Source organism: Trachypithecus francoisi, unplaced genomic scaffold (assembly GCF_009764315.1).
Source record: "Trachypithecus francoisi isolate TF-2019V2 unplaced genomic scaffold, Tfra_2.0 Lachesis_group12, whole genome shotgun sequence".
NCBI lineage: Eukaryota > Metazoa > Chordata > Mammalia > Primates > Cercopithecidae > Trachypithecus > Trachypithecus francoisi.
This window is the reverse complement of record NW_022681457.1, coordinates 28,649,834-28,664,396: the sequence shown is the minus strand read 5'-3', so window position 1 is coordinate 28,664,396 and position 14,563 is coordinate 28,649,834. Positions and strand designations below refer to the sequence as shown.

Sequence of the window (14,563 nt, the reverse complement as noted above, 5' to 3'; positions counted from 1 at the left end):
GCAAGGAAAAATACTTGGTAAGGAGATGAATGTGTTTCTCTTTAGTGAAATTTTAAAAATTCTGAAGCTGCAGTATAACAAGCAGTGAGGTGGGGAAAATTCATAGCTGGTCAGTGACTAGAATGTGCTGGCCTGGCCAACACTGATTGTTTATCTTGGCTAGACATTACTATAAAGTAAGAAACTGGATTTTATACCTCTTCCTTCATTCTAGGTTTTTTATGCCTCTTCCTTCATTCTAGGTTTATCTTAATGTACGCCACAGTACTCTGCACGCAGTATAATTCTGCTCTTACAACTACAATAGTTGGCTGTATTAAGGTAAGTAGAAAAAGTACTGTTATCTTTTTGGTACCTGCGTTATTTGAAAATCATTCCTTTAAGATAAGAGTCTGGCGATGGCCTTAAGACCCAAATTTAGTCAAATTGTGGTGATAGTTTCTTAGTTTGACAAACTGTGGTGATAGTTTCTGAAACAGTCTTTAAGAATGCAGGGAGGGCATAGTCTCTACTTGGAGGCAGCTTAGCTCTGAAGAGCATGGGAAAAGGAAAATGTACTATCTGAACAGAGGAAGGAATAGAATTAGGTCTGTTTCTGACAGGGCAGATTATATAGCTTGGTAATGATAAGCCTGTCCCTTTAACCCCCAGTGAGAACTGCTGTGTTCTCTGCCTCACTGAGATCTGGCTGTTTTGTAGGGAAAGGATGCTGGCCAGAAACTAATCGGGGGAGTTTTCCTATGCCTGAGCCAAACCTTAAATGGCTCACTTTTGAAAGCTGCGTCTGACATTTCCAATGATCTCATTTCCTCCTGATCCATTTTATTTGAGGGGAGACTAATTTATCTTCAGCCAGGAAAGCCAAGTTGACTCGAATATTGAGCTAAAGTTGGTGGCTTGAAGCCTGAGGCCTCATCCATCTGACTTTGTGATTCTAGAGCTTTATGATTCAAGAGGCCGCAGCTTGTCTGAATTCCAAATGAATTAGCCAAGTGGGCCTGCTTCCTTAGAAAGGCAAGACCGAGAGATGTAGATCCTTAATGTTTGTGGAAAAGAGGGCCATTACCCTTGTGCCTTCCTTTCTGATGCCCCATTACTCAGTGGTGAGGGAAGGGGTTTCAGAGGTCACGTTTTTACTGCTCTGCTGTTTATCTTTGTAGTCTCAATAGAGTGGTGCCCACCTGATCTCATTTTAGAAACTAGATTGGGTTAAAACTCCAGAAAGTCTGTGGTTTCAAATCATGAAATTGGACTGTTTGTTGTGAATAGAATTCCGAATTAAGCTATAACAGGTCAACAGTGTGAATTCCTTTAGAAAGCTAGAGATATTCCATATGCCAGGCTGACTGAGACAGCTTTAGGCCCCTCCCCCAAATTAGCTCTGGCTGTGTTTTGGTTTTGTAAAGTGAATGCTTCAAAGGTAAAGTGGATGGCTTGCCTCTTCAGTATAAGAGCAGTGAGAATGTGAGAAATAGGCCATGTTTTTAGCTAAGGAGAGGGATGATGCAGGAAAGCCTATGTTTAATTTTAATAAGTAAACCTATTTGCCTGGAATTTCTTAGTGTACTTTATCATTATCAACATGGGATACAAATAAAGTCATTCTTGCTTACATAAAGTTTATACTTTCCTTTTGATACATGTTTCTCCTCACAGTAGTCCAAGAACTCCATGGATTTACTCATTCCAGGGTGATTAATTTTACTTACACACTCCACAGGGAGGCAAAAACGGAATTGTCTGATTAGTTTACTACTGCTCTTGCTTCGTACTGGTGCAGGGTATCACTGTTGAAGGATGGCTTGCACATGCGGACAGATGGGAATTGCTGATACCCTTGCAGGGTCGAGGTCTCACAGGACACAGTGGAGCTTCTGTCATTAGCATCCCAGTCGTAACCCATGTAGCTCAGCCATTCCTCCTACAAGAGGCTTTAAGCTTCCTTTTGTGCTTGAGAATCCCCTGCAAATCCTTAGGTCAGCATTCCTTTTTCTCTTCAGGATGGTGGGAAAATCACTTATGAAAACTCGTTAAAAGTAGATATTCCAAGACCTACCCAGATAGACTCAGTCAGAATCTCTAGAGTAAAGCTTAGAAATGTTTATGTTTAATAGGGTTGCCAGGCAATTGTCAGGTATACTAAAGTTTGAGAATTGCAGTCTTAGTTTTGAGCTATTGTGACTCTTCTGTGCTTCCTGATAATTTCTTTTTTGAAGACGTTGGTGTCTTTCCTTGATAACCAGCCTTGCTTAGGATACCCTAATATATACCTACAGGTTTTCCAACTTCTGATTTTGAGCAGCATGGGTTGGATTCTGTCCCCTTCCTTTCTGAAGTTCCTTGGGCAACTTACATAATCCCTGGATCTCTGTGTTCAAATGAGGTCCTATTATACACTTTCCTAAGTTGCGTGCTAGCCTTGTTTATTGTTACATGATACTTAATTTTATTTTTTCCCTTCAAATAATAGGAAAATCCTTTCTAAGGCAACCTCCTGTCTTCGAGGCTGACATAATTTTGAAGGTTCTCTCAAAGGGTGTTTTATTAGAAAGATAATTTTGAAGTTTCTTTTTGGCCTTTTTCACTGTGTCATTTTACTTTGTGTCTCATAGGCCTAATCTAGAGGCCTGTGAGAAATAAGTCAGAGAAATATATTTTGGGGTAAAATATTTTAATTTCCTTCAGTTCTCACTTTAAAACTTCCAAAAGTTTTATATATTAAAAGCCATTTGGGCCAGAGGTCATTTGAGATAGACAAAGAAGTGAGAAAACAAATTTAGATAAGCAGAAAGGAGTAAATTTAAATATATTGTCCGGTATCTTTTTTAGTCACAGTCCTAAGAATGGATTAGTTTAAACATTTGTGTCCCATTTTAGGAGGTGGCATTGTAGATACACTAGGCCTCTATGTATGATGAAGGCAAACAGATCTTTAATAGGGGGTGTTTTTATGGAAACAGAAGAAAAAAACGAAGGTTAATGTCTGGAGTAGTATATAGAGTTTTGTAGAGTCCTTGAAGTATCTTCAGATTGCAGTGGCAATCTGACAGACTTTACTGGATTATAGTTCAAATCACTATTGAAGTGAACTTTCTGAGTAGTGTTTACATCAGTAGGCATGAAGGCTGTTTGTGTGTAACTTGTGATTTTTCCTGAAGTTTAAGTTGTCTAGTTTCAGCTTATAGGGCTTTAAGAAAAGCACAGTTTTAACTTGCAGTGACTGAAAGTCAAAAATGGAAGAAAAATTTGAAAATCTTAGTTTGGATACCTGTATCCAGGGAAGAATTTAGGTTTTAGTCTAAATATTAGAGAAGTAATAAAAACAATAACAGTGAATGAGGCTAGAATCTAATTTAAACAGGTGTGCTATAGTTTTATTTGAAACATATTTTTTCTCTAGTCTCCCATTTTTGCCAAAGATAAATCATAGAGGATCAATTTATTTGTAAAATAAGTTTAAGTCTTATTATACTTGGCCTGCTTATTTGTATAAAGTGTAGTAAGAATAGCGATTGGCCATATAGGCTCTTTTTAGGTTAGTTTTGTTGTAACTTCTTAATTAGGAATCTTAGATTATTAGACTTTTAAAAGCCTCAAGGCCAGGAAGCTAAGCCAAGGATTTGCCACCAGACTCTAATACCTGTAACAAATTGGGTGAATCTTTCTCCTTTTGATATCATAAAATAACTTGAAGTCCCTTGGCCTGTCAGAAAGTTACATTTTTTGTTTATCACAGGTCAGGAAGCTTGTAAAGGAACTGTATAGACAAGGGTCTTTTTATTGACTTTATAAAGTCAACTTTAATTTCTTAAAGTAGTTTGGTTGCATCTGAAAATATGTTATTTTAGTCACAGCCTTGGTAAAATAACCAGTGTCTCTAACTGTGTCCTGTTACAAAGAAAGCAGATGTGTATTGAACTTATCTAAACAATTATATTCTGATAAGTTAAGAATATTTATAAATAGTTTTTAAATTTGGAGAAATTAGTCAGAAAGATAAATGTTTTAAATTTATTCACAAAGTATATTTTACTCAATTGTTGTAAATTATACGTAGTTTAAAAGAAAAAAACGTTTTTTGACTCTGGCAAACACAGCATTTTTTTTAAAGTCATAAAAATTACTTTAGTCTTTTACTAATGTAATTCCGTGTAATTAATTCTTATTCTGCTGGATGTTAGGTTAGCAATCCTCATGAATACGTCAGTTTTTTAACTAGAGTACTGAAACTTTTTACCTAGTCTAATGGTCTCCTCAATAAAGTTACCAGAAACCTGTATTTACAACTACTCATCAGGGTCTTTTTTATTAATTTCTCTGAAGAAAAAGCAAATTTTGGACTCGACCCAATTGTAAACTGCATTTTGAGAAGAATCAAAGTAAAACAATAATTGTCAGTGGACAACAAAAGTCTTAGAATAGTTATACAATTGACAAGGAAATTTGGTTATTTCACTGGCATATACCAATTTAACATAATCATAATTATTACTGATAATATATATGAAGACATTTCAAATCTTTAGGAATCTCATACAGATTTAGAACATATATTAATAACACATTTATATAAATGTAATGCAGAGAAAGTTAAGCACCATTTTTTAAATGATTTCCATTTGATTTTAACATACTGAATAAGGCTAATATGTTTCTCTTGGACTTATAGAGGCCCTATTATCTAGAAAGTTAGTTTGAGGTCAAAAAACTGAATTTGAAATTTTGATTTGGGGAAATATGTCAGATATCAAAGGTTTAAAACAAGATTATAGGCCACTAAAATATATCATTTATTTAGTCAACATGATAATTTAAAGATTTTAAAAAGCAAAACCTTTTACTCTTGGTGGAGACTTATAAGACATAATAAAGACACCATGAGTTATACTGAATCTGTTTTTCCCTGTCTTCCTCTTTGTTTTTTGTAGTTTATTTAGAAGGTAAATAAAATTTTAAAAATTATTTTTTATTAATACTACATGAAAAATTTGTTTAAAAGAGAAAACTGCCCAGGCTTGGTGGTCCACGTCTGTAATTCCAGCACTTTGGGAGGCCAAGGTAGGGGAATCACTTGAGGCCAGGAGTTTTAGACCAGCCTGGCCAACACAGTGAAACGCTGTTTCTACCAAAAAATACAAAAATTAGCCGAGCATGGTGGTGTGCACCTGTAGTCCCAGCTACTTGGGAGGCTGAGGCAGGAGAATCACTTGAACCCATGTGGCGGAGGTTGCAGCTAGCTGAGATCGCACCAGTGCACTCCAGCCTGGGCAACAGAGTGAGATCCTGTCTCAAAAAAAAAAAAGAAAGTTAGATTTTATTTTTGTATTAGTGTATTCTTAAAGTTAATTTTAATAAAACCTTGTAAATAAATCTATTTTAGTTAGTTTAACCACAAGATTTTTATATGTTTTTAAATAGCCTCTTCAATTTAAACATTTTTTAAAATATTTATTTTTATTTTTTTAATTAAAACCTTTTTAAATGTTTATACTAGGCAATATCTTTTTTTTTACAAAAATATATTTTTATGTCTTCTATAACCTTTTTATGAAAAACACATTTTCCTTTTTGAATATACTTTGCATATTGAATTGTTTATTTTAATATCTAGTTTATATATTTCAATTATGATAGTATCTCTTAGTAACTCTTATTTGTAGTGAAAAACCTAGGAAATAAGTAATTTTAACTATATGTAGAGTGCAAAACAAAGAATAGAGCTGTGAACACAATGCCTGGAAGAGTTAATCCTTAGTATGTCCAAGAGACATGGTTGGGCTAGGGAGGACAGGGCCTGGGTGTTGTCCCCAGACCTCACCATGGTTGTTTGTCTAGACATTAGAATCTAAAGTCTCAAATTTACAGACATAAGCTCACAGATAAATTAAGTAAACATTAAAAATATTATAGAAGTAACAGTTCTGGCCAGGCGCGGTGGCTCAAGCCTGTAATCCCAGCACTTTGGGAGGCCGAGACGGGCAGATCACGAGGTCAGGAGATTGAGACCATCCTGGCTAACACGGTGAAACCCCGTCTCTACTGAAAAATACAAAAAGCTAGCCGGGCGAGGTGGCGGGCGCCTGTAGTCCCAGCTACTTGGGAGGCTGAGGCAGGAGAATGGCATGAACCTGGGAGGTGGAGCTTGCAGTGAGCTGAGATCCGGCCACTGCACTCCAGCCTGGGCGACAGAGCGAGACTCCGTCTCAAAAAAAAAAAAAAAGAAGTAACAGTTCTGTGACTTTAAAACATTTAGTAGAGACAGTATAAACTTGTCTGATCAATCCAACCAGGACCAAAAAAAAAAAATCTAACTTAAAACTTGAAGACATTTTAATTTTATTTTACTAATAATTGTTCAACTTTTAATTTATTAAGGATTACTAAAATCGTGAACTTGAAAATTGTTTGTGCTTATTTATGAGTACTAACTTATAAGTTAATTTGATATGTAGACAGTGTGTACACATAGACATGTATATCTAAAAATATAGATGGACACAAATAAAGACTTCATAGCTTTGGTTTTAAAATTTTAACCATAAGACCAGTAAAACTCACTAGCTTAAAAGAAAGTTGGATTTAAACTTTGTCTTTGTAAGAGAAAAAGATTAAAGTGTATCTGTCTCACATGGCCCAAGCCCTTATGAGTTTTAGAGAAAATAGGGTAGTAAATTATATTTTATAGTATGGAGAGAGAATTTATATTTTTCAAAAGGAGTTTGAATGGTTAGTGGAAGATTAAAAATGGATGTCAAGGTAACAGAATTATAGGAACTTATAGGATTTTATAAGGGCACTAATTTTATTTAGAGGGGCATTGTAAAATTTAGTCTGTTTTTTAGCTGGATCACTGAGCTCAAGGCAGAGCCCATTAAGGAACAGGGTCAACAAAATATCTGTACTTTTTAGGGCCTAATAATTAAAATATGTGGGAAGTAGGCACTGTTGAAAGGCAGAACATACAGAGCTTTAAAACGTGAGAATTTTATTTTTACATTGAATCCCACATCCCCAGAAAGAAAAATGCCATGAAACCAGGTTATGCAATGCCTGTATAGTGTACTTTGATACAAAGACATTTTTTAAAGTATTTAAACTACATCTTTTAAATCTAAACTCACAAAGAAACAAGTAGTCTCTTGTAGTAATAATCGTTTACTGTAAACAGCTGTTACCAGTCACCTCTAAAACTGTAGCTCTGATGGTGGTGATGACTCACCACTCATCACACACACAAAGGTCACTGTTCTCCCACAGTACAAGAAAGGGGGTAGATGGCACCCTTTTCTGTGTTTCTTAAGGGTTCTGAATCATTAGAAGTCCCCTCTATATTCTTTTATATAGTACCAAAGACAGCAAAGAGGAGGAAGGAGGAGTAGGAAGGAATAAGAGTAAATGGGAGAAAAATATATATTTTTTGAGACAGGGTCTCACTCTGTTACCCAGGCTTAAGTGTAGTGGCACAATCATGGCTCACTGCAGCCTCGACCTCCCGGGCTCAATTGATCCCCCCATCTTAGCCTCCTGAGTAACTGGGACTACAGACACCTGCCACCATACCTGGCCAACTTTTATTTTATTTTATTTTTTATAGAAACAGGGTTTAGCCATGTTGCCCAGGCTAGTCTTGAACTCCTGGGTTCAAGTAATTTGCTCACCTCTGCTTCCCAAAGTACCTGGGATTACAGATGTGAGCCTCTGTGCCTGGCCCAATTTCTAAGAAAGGAATTAAAATGTAAGAGTCTAATTTTAAAAACATAATTTAAAAGAAAGTTTTAGTCTACTGAAAAAAAATTTAAGAACAGGATATATATATATATCTATATATTATCTCCAGGATATATGTTCTTAAATTATATATGTATGTGTAATTTGAACATCAGTTTTTAATTAAGCTAGCTTTTAACCACAAAGCTCTTTTTAAAAAATATTTTTAAAATCTATTATCAGATTTTAGCTGGGGGGACAAACATATTTTTGCCTTTTGAATTTTTTTTTATTAAAGATACCCTCACAAGTGAAACTAGTAAGACTTAACCAAAGTTATGACTTAACTAAGGATGCACTTGGCATTTCTAAAGAGGTGGATGGGTACCCCAAAAAGTCAAAGTCACATGAATATTGAGCCAAAAGGGGCTGATTACCTGACCAGGAATTGAACCCAGGCTGTGGTGGTGAATTGCCAGCCGTAAGGTACAGCAACCTTTATTGTGAATCCCACAGGGGATCTAAAGCAGGAAGTGTGAGCTTACAAAGGATTTTAACTTTGTTTTAGGTCAGATTTTTGCTCCTTTAATTTTGTCAAGAGAATTTTTAAGACTAACCATGACACTATTATGTGTCTTTTTTTAAAAAAAATGTGACCTTCTCATCAATTGTTTAGAATAAGAGAGCTCTTAAAATTTGTTCTTTTATTTTGGGAGTCTAATTTAAAGGATCCATCTTTTGACTGTTGAATTTTTAATGGTGTACTTATTTTAATAGTGACTCAATCTGATAGTCTCTTTATGGAAAACCCAGGATGTAATTTTTTAGGTTTAGAAATGTTTTCTTGGAGAGGGCATAGAAGAGCCTACTATCCCAAAGTTCCCATGCCCCTCCCCCCACAAAAAAAATGTATTGCCAAGAATAGGCTCAGATAGTGAAAGGTTCTAATGATCATGGATGGTCTCCAGTAACCCACAAATATGTGGGTCCCACCAGTCACAGACCCGTTAATCTGTGACAGTGGGTAGGCCCTCGTAGGATTGGACTTCGTTAGTACTAAGCAGGCAACAAAGGTTGAGATGACAAAAGCCCCTTGTAGATGAGACTTTTTATGACAGACTCTCCTAAGAGCTTGACACATTTAGAACAAAATCTTGGGTTTCTAGCCATTGTTAGACTGGCCACGTGACATGACTCAAAAATCATGCCCCAAGATGGCAGAGACCAAGAGAGAGTGTGCTTCCACTTGATCAGAAGTCAAACTTTCAAGGGCATAAAATGACAAGAGAGAACCTCAAGCAGTACCCTAATTTTTATGACAGCAACACAGACAAAGATAAAGGAAAAGACTATTTTGGGGAAGAAAGGAATCAAACAATTTGAATATTCATGCCACAGGTACCAAAAGCTATAACCAAGACTCGTCACACAAATCTTTTTCTCCCATTAATCAAGATTTGGGCTCTGTGGCTCTGTAGGTGGGCGTGGTAATCTCAGCACTTTGAGAGGCTGAGGCAGGTGGACTGCCTGAGCTCAGGAGCTCAAGACCAGCCTCAACAATATGGTGAAACTTCATCGCTACCAAAAATACAAAAAATTAACCAGGCACGGTGGTGCACACTTGTGGTCCCAGCTGCTTGGGAGGCTGAGGTGGGATGATTGCTTGAGCCTGGGATGCAGAGGTTGCAGTGAGCTGAGATTGTGCCACTGCACTCCAACCTGAGAGACAGAGGGAGAGCTGATGGCAAAAAATACAAGAAGATTTTGGAGAGGAAAAAGAAAACAATGATTTTTTTTTTTTTTTTTTAACCATCCACTTGATCAGATTCCACAGGGAGAAAGAGGTCTGGAGCCTGGCTGGTAAGAAATTTTTATCTTAATGCTGGCTGGTGAGGTCCTGGATTATCTTTGCTACAGCTTCCAAAAGAGCAGAACAGCTTTGGTGACCCTGCTTACTGCGTCAAAACTGTAGGGACAAAGGGAAAATTGGCTTAAAAATCAGCTCACAAAAGACAGACTAGTAAAATAAAAGGTATCTAATTTATTAATGTGCATATGGAGACTATTGCAGAGTGACCACCTAGCCTCCCAGGGGGGTGTGGAAGCTTATAGACTATCTTGAAGTTAGACAAAGAATGGGGGCTTAGATTGGGCAAAATAGGTTGTAGGAGGGAGAGAAGACTTGGCTAGCAAAAGTGGTCTTGTTATACAGATGAAACCTCATGGGTAGCAGCCCTTGGAGAGAATAGATGATAAATGCTTTTTTAGACCTTGAAAGGTGTCAGACTCTCAATTAATGTTTCCTAGATCTGGACAAGAGGAGGCCTGGCTGCAGTCAGTGTGGATTTTTCTACAAATGTAAATTTCCCTCACAAAAGACAGCTTTGCAGAGCTACTTCTTTTTGCTGACTTTCTGACAGCTATCTTAATTACTGTATGTTAAATACATATATTTAGGGGTAAAATATTTTGATTTCCTGCAACTCCAAATCTGAAATCCAAAATGCTTGCTCCAGGATCTAAAACTTTTTGAATGCCAACATGATATTCAAGGGAAATCATCATTGAAGCATTTGGATTTTTGAATTTGAGATATTCAACTGGCAAGTGTAATGGAAATATTACAAAATCTGAAATTGAAATATTTCTAGTCCCGAGTATTTGGGACCTGATAAGGGATATTCAGCCTCTAGTTTAAATTTTAGAAACTTATTTTTTGTTTTTATGGTCTTAGGATAATTAAAAGGGAGCCAGAAGATGTTTGCACCTGGGAGTGTCAGAAGTGATTTTAGGTATAATACCTTGAGATGACTTCCCATGTGTTTTCTTAAGATACCAAGGAAGATTCCTCTAAAAACAGTCATTATATTGGTAAAGTCCCCACCATTCCCTTTTTTCCATTTTAGAAGAAGAGGCAAAGATACTTTAGGTTCTGGGGGTACATGTGCAGGTTTGTTACATGGGTAAATTGTGTGTCACTGAAGCTTGGTGTACAGACTATCCTGTCACCTAGGTAGTGAGCATAGTTCTCAACAGGTAGTCTTCCAGCTCACACCCCCCTTTTACCCTCCCACCTCAAGCAGCCCCCAGTGTCTATTGCTCCCATCTTTGTATCCATGTATATTCAGTGTTTAGCTCCCACTTTCAAGTGAGAGCAGGTGGTGGTTGGTTTTCTCTTCCTGCGTTAGTTTGCTTAGGATAATGGCCTCCTGCTGCAACCATGTTCCTGCAAAGGACATGATTTCATTCTTTTTTGTGGCTGCATTGTATTCCATGATGCATATGTACCACATTTTCTTAATCCAGTCCATCATTAATGGGCATCGTGGTTGACTGCATGTCTTTGCTATTAGGAATAATGCTGCAGTGGACATAAGAGTACATGTGTCTCTTTGGTAGAACAATTTATTTTCCTTTGGTGATATAACCCAGTAGTGGGATTGCTGAGTCAAATGGTAGTTCTGTTTTAAGTTCTTTGATAAATGTCCACACTGCTTTCCACAGTGGCTGAACTAAATTTACGTTCTCCCCAACAGTGTATAAATAAGCATTCCCCTTTCTCCCCAACCTCACCAATATCTGTTGTTTTTTGACTTTTTAATAATAGACATTCTGACTGATATGAGATGGTATCACATTGTAGTTTTGATTTGTGTTTCTCTGATGATCAGTGATGGACCTTTTTTCATATATTTGTTTGCTGCATATATGTTTTCTTTTGAGAAATATCTGTTCATGTCCTTTGCCCATCTTTTAATGGTGTTATTTGTGTTTGTTGAATTAGGTTGCTTATCAATTCTGGATATTAGACCTTTGTCCAATGCATAGTTTGTGAATATTTTCTCCCATTCTATTGGTAGTATTCTTTAGTATTGGCAAAAGCATTTATCTTCTGGAGAAATAGATTGGGAAGAGGTTAATATCACTGATTTCTTAATAGTGTTCTTCCTTATGCTATACTCTTATTAGGGTTGGTGGGTTTTTGTTGTTTGTCTTTCATTTATTTGTTTTTGTATTTTAAGGACAGATATTTGGATGAGTTTTATATATATTTAAGAAACTCTGTTAAACCTATGTAACAGTATATTACTATTTTTATTTTTAGAATATATTAATAACTTATATTGGAATGGTCTTTGGTGGAGATTATATTTTCACGTGGACAAACTTCATTGGTTTAAATATCAGGTAAGTAAAACAATTTAAATTGAAAAATTGGGATTGGATATTCAAATAATGTCACAATAAGGTTAGGCTATTTAATTAATGGAAAATTTATTCATTGTTAAACATATACGGAGTGCCTTCTATGTGCTACATATTTAATGTCTCTACATAATGCTTTTTAAGAAGTGGGGAGAGGTCGGGCATAATGGCTCATACCTATAATCCCAACACTTTGGGAGGCTGAGGTGGACAGATTGCTTGAGCCCAGGAGTTTGAGACTAGTCTGGACAACATTGTAAAACTCCGTCTCTACAAAAAAAATACCAAAATTACCTGGGTGTGGTGGTGCACGTCTGTAGTCCCAGCTACTCTAGAGGCTGAGGTAGGAGGATCACTTAAGCCCAGGAGGTCAAGGCTGCAGTGAGCTGTGATTACACTGCATTCCAGCCTAAAATAAATAAATAAATAAATAAAATTAAAAAAAAAAATAAAAGTGGAGGGTGGAGAAAATGCTTCTATATTCTATTTAGAGTATTAGGGAATCTTTTCTAGAAGTTGAACTCCCTTTGTTTAGCCTTGAAAGCACTCTATTATGCGAGTTGGCAGTGCAGTGTTCTCTAGAAATATAGGGCTAAAGAAGAATAACATAACAACAATTATTTGATGTGTGTCTGACATATTACTACCTTTCTTTAGACCTTACATGTCTTCATCAGTGAAGGGGGTTACTTGTATTGTTTGAAAGATCTTTTTCACTTCTTGAATCCCATTGTCTTAAATATTCTTTACATGCCTAAAAATGATCAAATTTCTGTTTGGGCCAGACCTCTGTCTTCAAGTCAGACTTGTCTAGTTAACAGTCCACTTGACACCTCCTGCTGACATGTCTAAAACTGAACTCTATTTCCTTCAAAGTCTGTGCTACCCATAGTCTCTATCATCTTAGTTGATGGAGACTCCATCCTTCTAGCTACCTGGTTCAAAAATCTTGGTGTTATCCTTGACTTTTCTATCTTATGTCTAATATCCAGTGTGTTAGCAAATTTTGTTGGCTTTACCTTCAGAAACTATCCAACAGACGATCTCTTGTCACTATTAGCATTGCTTTCATCCTCAGCTGAGCTAAATTGTTGCCCTAGTCTTACACAGTTTTATCCCTGGTTTAACTCATCCACCTCCCTCTCCTGCTGTCAGTTCTCCACAGAGTAGGCAGTGCATTCTTTGCAAAAGGTAAGTCTGAATATGTTATTCTTTTAATGCTCCCATACTCCCCACCCCATGACTATTGAAGTTCCAAAGTCCTTACAAGGCCCTACTAGATCTAGCCCCTGTTTACCTCTCCAACTTTAGCCACTGCTTCTCTTCTTCTCCCTTACTCTACTTCATCCATATAGAACTCCTTGCTGTTCCTCTAGGATGTTTGGCGTGCTCCCTCTTTAGGACCTTTGGACTGAATGTTTTCTGTCCCTGGAATATACTGCCAGATATTTGCGTGGCTAGCTTTTATGCCTGTAAGTTTTTCCTCAGATGTTATCTTCTCAAGGAAATCTACCTGGACCAAACAAAAACATGAAGGTGGAAATGCAGGTGTTAGATGAGGGCTGGGGAGAATGGGCAGTAGGCACTCCAGTGTGGTTAGTGTAAGAGGGATTTCACAAGGATAATTCTGGAAAAGTAGGTCAGTAACCGAGTGTGAGGTGCCTCTCAAATGTCTCATAACGGAGGAAGAATGAGTGCCCAACTTGGAAGACATTCTGTGAGATACCAGTAGACTGCGTAGATGGTAAAGGTTGGGTCAAAACTTGCTTACTTGCCATACAGTTAAGATCTAGTTAGGATGATCAAAAACAGAAAAGCCTTGAGGATGAAGAGAAGCAGCAATTGCCAAAACCCCTTTCATCTTTTTACTGTTCACCGATATGAGCCCCTGGTGTACCTTAGCGTTTTGACTTTTACGTCTCTTGGGTGGCCACTGCATGCTACTTAACCTTGTGAAATGATCTATTGTCTCATATAATTTAACTATATAATTTAACATATGTTAATATACATATAGCATAACATCTAACATATAATATATAATAACATAACATATAACATGTTAATATTATAACATTGTCATATAATTAAATTATATAATGTAATTCCTATGTCCATCCTGTAAGAATGGTATTATAATCTCCATTTCACAGGTGTGAGGGAACTGAGGTTCTGAGGGGCTAAGTAACTTGCCCCACATCATAGAGCTTTGTAAGTGGCAGAGTGCACACAGTTAGATTCTCTTTATTCAATGCAATGACATCTTTGTGTTTCTCTCTGTTCAGATTGGGAACCTTTGAAAGATGGTAGATACAGAGGCAGTACAGCTCTGCTGTATTTAGTTGGTGAGAAAGAAAATGGGAAAAGGCTTCCTAAAAGTTGCTGTATGGGGAGTGAGGATGGGTGTCCTTGGTCATTGTGGGAAGCATGTACCCAGAAACCCAGTTTCAGTTATTTGGCAACAATTTTGTTTGTTAGGAAATAGCGGTACAAGGCAAACTCTTGGTTTATAGGTTTTGATGTAGATTGGCTTATTTGACATATAGAAGGCAGGGTCTAATCTGGGAGGCAGAGGTACCTGCCTAGACACATGAACAGACATGTCAGTGATGAGATATGTAAGAGGCAGCCTGGACGTTAGGACTGTTGT

The 14,563-nt window shown here is 37.0% G+C and overlaps 1 protein-coding gene across 4 annotated transcripts in view; it reads left to right on the top strand.

Annotated features, from left to right (window-relative positions):
• The window catches only part of SLC35D1 (solute carrier family 35 member D1), a 56,531-nt gene that overhangs the window by 32,590 nt on the left and 9,378 nt on the right, over window positions 1-14,563 (top strand). For 3 of the 4 annotated variants that reach the window (XM_033225235.1, XM_033225232.1, XM_033225236.1), the window contains exons 10-11: window positions 243-321; window positions 11,813-11,895. In XM_033225235.1, coding sequence (XP_033081126.1) covers window positions 243-321; window positions 11,813-11,895 — 162 coding nt within the window. Of the gene's footprint in view, window positions 1-242; window positions 322-9,532; window positions 9,568-11,812; window positions 11,896-14,563 lie in introns of those variants that run through there. The other variant, XM_033225237.1, reaches the window with a different exon arrangement.